This window comes from Pteropus alecto, unplaced genomic scaffold (genome assembly GCF_000325575.1).
Source record: "Pteropus alecto unplaced genomic scaffold, ASM32557v1 scaffold171, whole genome shotgun sequence".
In the NCBI taxonomy this organism is placed as follows: Eukaryota; Metazoa; Chordata; class Mammalia; order Chiroptera; family Pteropodidae; genus Pteropus; species Pteropus alecto.
The window spans coordinates 208,673-217,606 of NW_006431925.1; the positions used below are offsets into that span (position 1 = coordinate 208,673).

General features: G+C 38.6%; 1 protein-coding gene across 4 annotated transcripts in view; it reads right to left on the reverse strand.

The window, feature by feature from the left end:
• The window catches only part of STXBP6 (syntaxin binding protein 6), a 234,223-nt gene that overhangs the window by 47,247 nt on the left and 178,042 nt on the right, over window positions 1–8,934 (reverse strand). For all 4 annotated transcript variants that reach the window (XM_015585549.2, XM_015585548.2, XM_025043365.1 and 1 more), the window contains exons 3-4: window positions 3,030–3,160; window positions 1,983–2,148 (exon numbers count right to left, since the gene is read on the reverse strand). In XM_015585549.2, the coding sequence (XP_015441035.1) occupies window positions 1,983–2,148; window positions 3,030–3,160 (297 nt within the window). The remainder of the gene's footprint in view (window positions 1–1,982; window positions 2,149–3,029; window positions 3,161–8,934) is intronic.

The window sequence follows — 8,934 nt, forward strand, 5'->3', positions numbered from 1 at the left end:
GTAGGGAGGTCTGAGGATATTCAAGAAGGTAAATGAAGAGCATACAGAAAGGCTGTTATGGATCTGCCAGTCTGGGATCTGGGATTTGTGTTGTGGCGAATAGATGTGGCTGTTGAGAAGCCACATCTGGAACTATTCTCCATATCCAGATGTACCACAGTGACTAGCGCATACTTGGTACTTAGTATTCATTCGTTGTATGATTACATGATAAAACAAGAGTGAGTAAAAGAATGAAAGGACCTGTTCTGAGAGAAGAAATGAAAGCTACGGGGCAAAACAGAAGAGCAACTGCCTAGTGCTGTCCCTTAGGGGAGGAGGAAAAGAAGAGTCACCAAAGCTCTCCTGAACCTTGGCAGGAGGGAATGGCTTGTTTCCTTTGCAAGGGCAATGGAGAGAGTCTGTGGTCCCCTTGCTTCCAGCTCATGTTCCCATTCTGAGGAAATGTGATAGTTCCTATGGCACTGTTTCTGTTTCTGGCCCCTCTGCACTTGAGATGGAACATGGGGGAAGTGAAGCACTTGAGAGGAGTCTGGCTCCAAGGGCAATGGAAAGTTCAAATCCATAACGTCATGTTATTTTTAGTGGAGACTCTGCGCTTAAGCGCTAGCCAAGCAAGCTACAGACCATACTGACACCGATGGGAAAAATGTTTCACTTTCCATTTTCATGCAGCCTTCTGTGGTCCTGAGCCTGGTGTGCTTCGACCTTTTGTCAAGTCTGTCAAACTTAAAGTGGACTTTGAAAGCAGGATTTATTTGAAGAGCATTGATGGCAGAGACATGATCAAAAGCTATATCTCATTATATTTTCTAAATAGTAAGGGGGTAGTGTTTGATAGTTTCTTTCCTTTTCACATCTCTGTCTAATGTTTCTGACTTTTATACCATAGGATGAGGTCACCTGGAAGAAAAAATGCACCATTCATCACCTCTTATATTCATCACCTTATTTTTCTAGGACTAAATAGAGAATCTATAAGATGACTCTACATCAATGCCTGAGAAAGACCTTTCGAGGTTCTTATGATATAAGCAACTTCCTGTTTAAGAGGAACACTAACATGGCAGTGTATAATAAGTGTTGGACAGTGTCTTCTCCAAACAACATCTAAAAGACTAGTGACAAAATGACAATGAGTACATCAGTTGCTAGAACAGAATAAGGGCATTCAGCCCCAAGTCCAAATGAAAGATATATACAGCTCGAAGAGAATATGTAATATTTCTAACGTGACCCTCATTTGACATTTGATTAAGAGAAAGTTGATATATTTTAAAAAATTTCTTTCAAAACCAGATCAGATCAGTGAAAAGACCAATGATATAAACACTCTTCTTCAACTCACAGAATGATTGGCGAGGCTTTTATATTTTCAGCACATTTTTCAATTCCCTAAAAAGAAATGTCGCCTACCTAAAAAAAAAAATGTGTTAAGCACCTTCTTAAATGTTTGTCATTATCTTGCCAATGCTGGTACTCACTCCAGCCTAGGCTGGCTTTTAGCACTCATCCTAACTCAGCTCTGTATGCCATTGAAGGAATAATTGTGAGACTAATTGCTATTTGAAAGAAGGGGGTTACATCTCTAAGAATTTTTATATTAACATTTGTAGACTATCTTGAGAAATAACAGGAAAGAGCAACCCAAAAAACAGCATTCTGCAACGAAATTATAAAAAATGGTAGTAAAGAAACCAAACTGAAAGGTTTTCTAATAAAGGAACTGGTTTGTTCTCATAGTACAAATAATCTTAGCTAAGTGACTAGTCTTCTAAAAAGATCAGTTTTTGGATGAGAGTGAAAACACACCACTGTGTCTAGATTTAGCATACAGTGAACTCCCTTGAATGGTTCTTATGCTGTCTAGCTCTGAATATTTAGAATTTTTTTTTTTTGGTCGTTCTTTTGCAGAACACCTAACTTTTTATGTAAAAGTGGGTCTAAGGAAACAGGATGAAGTTATACAAATGCCCACTCACCTCCCATGATTTTGGATTGGCAGTTAATAAACTCCGGCTTCCTGTCCGTGAGGTACCTCTGACAGGTGTGGTGGAGGATCTGGAAGAAGGTGCATTTTTCTGAGGCTGTGCTGGCTACCCACTGGTCAGAAGCATTTTCAAACGACAAATCAAACTCTGCAGAATCCTGGAAAAGACAGTGAAATAACTACTGATTTCAATGTATAAAAACTGCTGCTTCTACCTATGCCCAACAAAAGACTCATAAAGGCTAAAACACCTTTCAAAACTTTGGTCCTAATCATAAGGCTCATCTTTATTAGCACTCAGGTACATGGAGAGTCCACCTTTCTCTGTTTATCAAGCAAAGCCTAAAACAGTAGTTGAAGATGTCTCAAGGAAGCTAGTCTCACAGAAGTCTCTATAGCCTATCACACTTTGACTTGTGTCAGAATCCAGACTGCATACTGCTTTCCCAGTTACTTGGAACATAATTCCTTCAGGTTCTCAGCAGTGAACTGTATTAATCGTGCCCCAACCTTTGGTAAGAAAAGATTCCCCCTCATTATTTTAGCATATAGTTACAATTTACATTTTATTTTTCCTCATTGTTGATGTTTCGTACGGTGAATGTGAGTAAAAGGGAATATACTTTGAATAAATAACTCTGCCATAAAATGTTTCTCATATTAAATCCAATAGAATCCTAATATATAACTTTTAAGGAGCCATTCATTCATTTTTTTGGTAATTAAACTTTATTACTGATGGTATTAGGAAGTAAATGAAGCTTGGATGAACATGGTTTTTCATATTGACAACCATGGACATAATACTTGAACTCTGCTCTTTGCAATTTGCTAACAAAAATATTATTGGAGGTAGCATTTCTTCTATATGTATCCCCTTAAGTTTCCTGCATCAAACATCAGAAAGTCTGAGTTACATAACTGAAGTAGAGAAATAGCTTTGTTAAAATGACTCAGACAACCACCACCACCACCAAGGGCAATGAAAGAGTCATGTGTGAAGGGAACGCCTGTGCTCAACACTGGACAAGTCACTCACCCGATTAGGATCGATGCCATTAACTTGGCGAAGCTGCTCAAGCATCCACTGTGATCTCCGCACGAACGATGTGGAGCCTTCAAACTGTTTGACCTTTGTAATGGACACCTGTGTGGGTTTCTTGTTTGTCACTGCCAAGAAAAAGACCACTCAGATAAGTGGGTGTGCAGGTTGGTTTGTTTCCTCAGTCAGTGGTATTTCCATCTCACACCTACATGCATATATCAATGAGAGCGAGAGCGAGGAGAAAAAATATATTTATATTTATATACATAGAAATATAGACATCTATCTATTGAAAGAGTGAATATGTGTGCCTTCGGTGAGGGGCGAACTCAAAAGAAAGGGAAGTTATAATCTCCACGTTCAAGCAGTTACAATACAATTCTAATTGTAAGGGCTGCTTCATTTGTTTTCATTTGTTCAAACTGAATGCAATCGAATAACACCAGCCACCTCTAATAGAGGCTACAAGTATACAATGGCCAACTGCAGGGTTGATAGGAACCAGGTAGGGGTTATTGGGAAAGGCCGAATTTTAAAGCAAGAGGAAGTTACTGGCTCCCTTAGGGAACTGTAATGCATATTTCTAATTTTATAGTTCAGTGTAAATATTCCAGTTTTCACTAATAAGGAGTAATAAATACCTCATTCCAAAAAATAAACAAGGAGTAATAAATACCTCATTCCAAAAAACAAACAAACAAACAAACAGAATTATTGGGCTTTAAAATATAGTCTAGTTTGTATTGTGTTTCTATCTGGTTATGACTGCATCTGGCAAGCTGGGTGCCCCCCCACATGAACCTGTGGAACCAGGACGGTTCTCCCCACCCCAGCTTCAGTCATGCTGAGGAGAGACAGTGTCACATGTCAGACAGAGGTCAGGCAGCAGCCACTAGGAGAGAGTCAACTTGGAAGATTTCTATGACTGCTTACTTCCTAACTCAGAGCCTCAAGTGTAGAGAGGTAATTATTTGGAAGAATTGTAAGGTTTAATGCCAATGATGTTATTAAAGGAACCAGGAAAAGTGAAAAGCACTACTTGTCATAATGAATGCAATCCTAATAAGACTGTGCATCAATGGCACATTCTTTCTTTGTTTCAAATAATCCCACAGAGTCCACATTTTCAAATAACTATGCAGATGCTCAACAGATAGCAAAGGAATCCTTGAGGGATACACAGACAGAAAGCACCTACCCCAGTCGTGGCTGGTGGTAGGAAGACTCGCCTTCACGCATTGCAGAGTTTATTGCATTAATGTGTCTGGGTCATGAAAGTAGGAACAAAAAGGAGAATGAGATGTGGGCATCTTGCTTTTAGGTCTGGTGAAAATCTCTGTGGTTCTAGGACTATTTTTACAACTTCAGTATAATCTTATCTCTCTGCTTTTAACCAGAATTTAGCAAATACAGATCTTTTTAAATTTCAAATCATGCTTAGGTTTATTACCCATTATTTGGCTCAAAGCTCCAGAACATTTCACACCAATTACATTTACTTTCATGGTTAAAAAGTCATCATTTCCTTAACATCCACGATCAGAGGAAATTTTATAGTCTTCTATTCACAAATGGCCTCTCTGGCCTACAACTCCAAGTATAAGCCTGTTAAGTCCCATTAGCAATAACCATTCCCCTAACTAAATTCAGGCAGTATCACCAGTCTGCCCAGGGCTCTGCCCATCCATTTAACTTAATTCATTTGTTTTTTGTGTCTACTATGATACAAAAGGGAGCTCTAATATTTTTCTCTGATAGTCATGCCCTGCTCTTATGTTTTAATGTTAAAGGAAATAACACACCTGGAATATATGCAGGTCCTAAAATGTGCTTAAAAGATTAAAGGATGCTTTTCAATAACAGGAAAACACGGGTTCCTGTATTAGACACCCATCCCTAAACACACAAAAAGGATTTCCTCTTTTGTTTTTGTAAATCACACGACATTTAGGCAACCTAGGAAACATGAACGTTTTCCTTGTAACTTTAATTAAAGTTGATATGAACTCCTATTTTCACTCCTGGACCATTTATTTCCAAGCAGTTTACAGCATTATAAAATCTCGAATGTAATGAATGATTGCTGTAATTATTGGCATGTTTAGCATTGACATTTTAGGAAGGCAAGTTCCACTGGAATCTCGTCATTGAAATGAGAAAAGCAGGAACCCCACCCACATGACAAATGTCCCATGGAATTGCTCAACAGCGATAGCATTTCGAAGCGGTCATTTTTAATGATGGCAGTTACAACTCCCTCCATCCTTGCCTTTTCCCTCTATTGGTTTATTCCTTGCCCAGTTCTTGGAATCTGGGTAGTCTTCCTGGGCACTGAGCCCGGTTTGGTTTAATTTTTGTTTATTGTTATTATCTCCACCATCCCAGTTTCTATTTTGAAGCAGGTGCTCAAAAATTATATTATTATATACACATTATATAGAGTTAAATAAAGATTTTCTCCTCCTGAAGTCAAAACACTTACACAAACACACCACTGCCAGACTTTCTGAAGAAGTCATGTTTTAACTCCTTCCTCGTTTTGAGATTTTTTAGGTTCATAGCTGATAAAAAATAAGTGAGTCGAATTCCACATGTCTAGTGAAAAACAGTAATTTATCTTCTTCATCCAAAGGAAAGCTAATTGATAGTATATTTGAAAAATGCAACCTAAAAGACCTGGACCAGTGATATTACAGTGCTGTCTGTCCAATGACCTCCTATAATAGATTTCATATTCATTATTTTGAATAACTTTAAAGGCCAGATAACCAGGGCATTTCTGTCATATTTTCAACATTCACGAGGAAAAGGCAAATATATAGGCATTTAAAGGGGTGGGACTGGCAGGATACTCCAGGCCACCCAGAATCAGCCTGATCCCTTGGTTCTCCACTCTGACCACACCTTAGAATCACCTGGAAGATTTACAACAAATACGCCAAACTATGAATCAGAATCTCTGGGCGCGTGGCCCTGGAATCCATATTTTTATTCTCCTCAGTTGCTTCTGAGGCATATTGACTGCTGAGACTACTGAATTTGTGTTATTTACTCATTTAACAAATATATGAATAACATTTATTAGGTGGAAGACACAGAAGTAAGAATTGTGGGCAATTCTTTTTTTTTTTTGCTTCGAAGTATTTTATTGGAATTCTTTTGATACTACCAAATACTTATTTTAGGACAAAGTGTAGAAGTGAAAGCTAACTGATATCTAGGCAGTTTTTTGCTCTAATAAGTTGACAGCTGCTCACATAGGTGAGCAGAAATGCAGGAAATGCAGGAAGGATATTAAGTCCCTAGGATCTGCCCAACACCAGATAAGAGGGCATTCTTTGACAGCAAAATCTATAGTAGCCAGACAAAAAGACCATGGCTTTTCTTGTCATAACCTTAAGTGGCAGAAACCATTACCTAGGTATCCTAGCCATCTTAACAGCACTTCTCCAAGAGGAGTAACATTAGGCCTTCAGTCACCGGGTTAATGGTGAATCTCTGCGAAGGTGCATGCCCCTGGCTGGGCTTTTAGAGCTCATGTTTTACTCAAGGATAACACACCGGCGGATGTCTTAAAGCCCCTTCTGGCACTGTAGACTCGCCTAGGCGAATCTGGGGCCTGCCCGTGGTCAGCTGTGCAAAGACGGCCAGGATGCCGGGGCCCGTCACCCATCCCCTCATTTAGGAGTTGCACAGCAGCCACCAGAGCACTACAAGACATCCACAGTTAGCACCAAAGTCCCTCTCACAAAAAGTGTAGGCAATTCTAAGATTAAATAAGATGGTTCTGAATCAAGACTTTGGGCGGTAGGAGAATAAGAATGGTGTGAAACAGTATTAAAACATAATAGGATAAATGACATAAGAGTCATCTGCGGTATTGGGGAGGGTGGGAGCTTCAAGGACCAAGGTAGAGTTGGGGAAAATCAGGCAGGCTTTTTGAAGCAGCCACATTCCAGGTAATATATCATTAGCCTTCACCTAGAATTCTATGATTTCCCCCAAACTGGCTTGGCCATTCAAACTGAAATTTGGAAGACTGAACCATCTTTCAAAAACTCCTCAATGACATTCCAAAGCATTAAGAATAAAGCACGAGCTGCTCACAGTGACTCGCAAAGTCCTGGATGACCTGGTCCTTGAGGACCTCTCCATTCTCATCTTGCTCTCCTCTTTTTTTAGTCCACCAAGCTCCAGCCATTTTTGCTCCTGGGAAATAGCAACCTCTTTCTACTTTTTGCAAATGCTGTTCCCTTCATAGAACTATTCTGCCTCCCCCGCACCTCCGCCGCTTTTAATAGTCGTCTCTTTTTCACTATTCAGATTTCAGCTTATATGTCAACTCCACAGAAAAACAAACAAACAAACAACAAAAACTTCTGTGATCATTTTATCTAAGTATGTTATTTGTTTCACCAAACTCTGTTAATTTCAAAACAGATTCATTTCAAGCCTGGATAAAATATTCATTTGCTTCTCTGACATATTCGTGAAGAACAAAAACCAGATGGCTATCTCGTTCGTTTAGTCCAAACATGCAAGATGTGGGTAAATCCCCGCACAGGTCTTCTAAGCTACACCTACCAGTTTGTGATGTAGGAGCCTATAAATGGACATAATAAAAAAATTACATTTTCCAGAGCATTTAAAACTTAAAAAAAATTCTTTTATACACCTTCTGGCACAGAAAGCACTGACTTGCCAAAGTAATACTGTTAATGAATGGAAAAACTGCAACTTAAAAATTGCACTAAAAGTCTACTGCTCTTCCCATTATAGCTTTTTGCTGCATTGTCAAATGCCACTGTTGGGTGTGGGATGCTCATTAAATATGGATTAATTGAATCATTTTGTTCTAATACTGATACCATTGTTGTGATTTTGACAATATCCTAAACTGCTATTTTCTTAGTATTTCCTTTTAAATAAACTTGCTTTTTTACTTAAATAAGTTCATTAAAAAATATGTCAAAGCCATAAACAGACAGAGCTCTGCCTACATTAAATAGAAAATAATGTAAAAAAGTATAATTAGAAAAAAATTAAAAATATAATGAGAACAAAAATGCTGTTAATTCCAAATGAGAATTGTCAGTGGAGGGCTTAGCATCTTATATTTCCTCTTTGGTAAAATGATGATTAGCAAGTATAGACAGATGCTTAAAAACTATCACAGCATAGATACTCTCCAAGATATAATCATGAAGCTTAACCAGAAATGGCTTCTCTAAGATCATTGCTTCCTAAGCGTTGGCACTCACTCAGTAAGTCAAGTTTTGGGGTTATCCAAACCTAACGCTGTTTTTTCACTCACTCCCATTCCTGAAACCCAGTGCTCTCTATGGTGGTATCAGAGGAAGGCAGAAGCATCTGGGCCAACCAAATCCAGGTCCTTCTCCTACCAGCTCTGATAAAAAAAAATGTGGTTTCCATGGCTGCACGCTTCCTCTTCAGCCTTCATGTAGACTTGATCTCTATCTCAGCTGTAGTTAAGAAGCAGTGATAGGAACTATTATGTTTGGAATATCATTACTCAAGTGGTATAACATCTCTATCTCATGAAGTAATGACATAGCAAGATCTTTCAAAAAATAGTCTGCAGGAAATATTGTACAAAAATAAAATAAGTCACTTAGTCAAGGAGTAGAGATCACCAGCTCTGCTTTTGTCCAATCAGAAAAGTCTATTTAATTAAAAACCAATATGCTGGACAATAGCAAAGTACCATTTAAGATTAAATTTGGTCTTGCGGTGAGTCAGGAAATGGTGGAGGAGGGGATAGAGACTGATGAGGAAAGGGAAAGACAGAAACGCAAATTACTTGCATGTTATGCAGAACAGTAAAGGAATATACACTATCAGTGATTAAGATGCCAATTGTCCAGTTCTAGGTCCAATG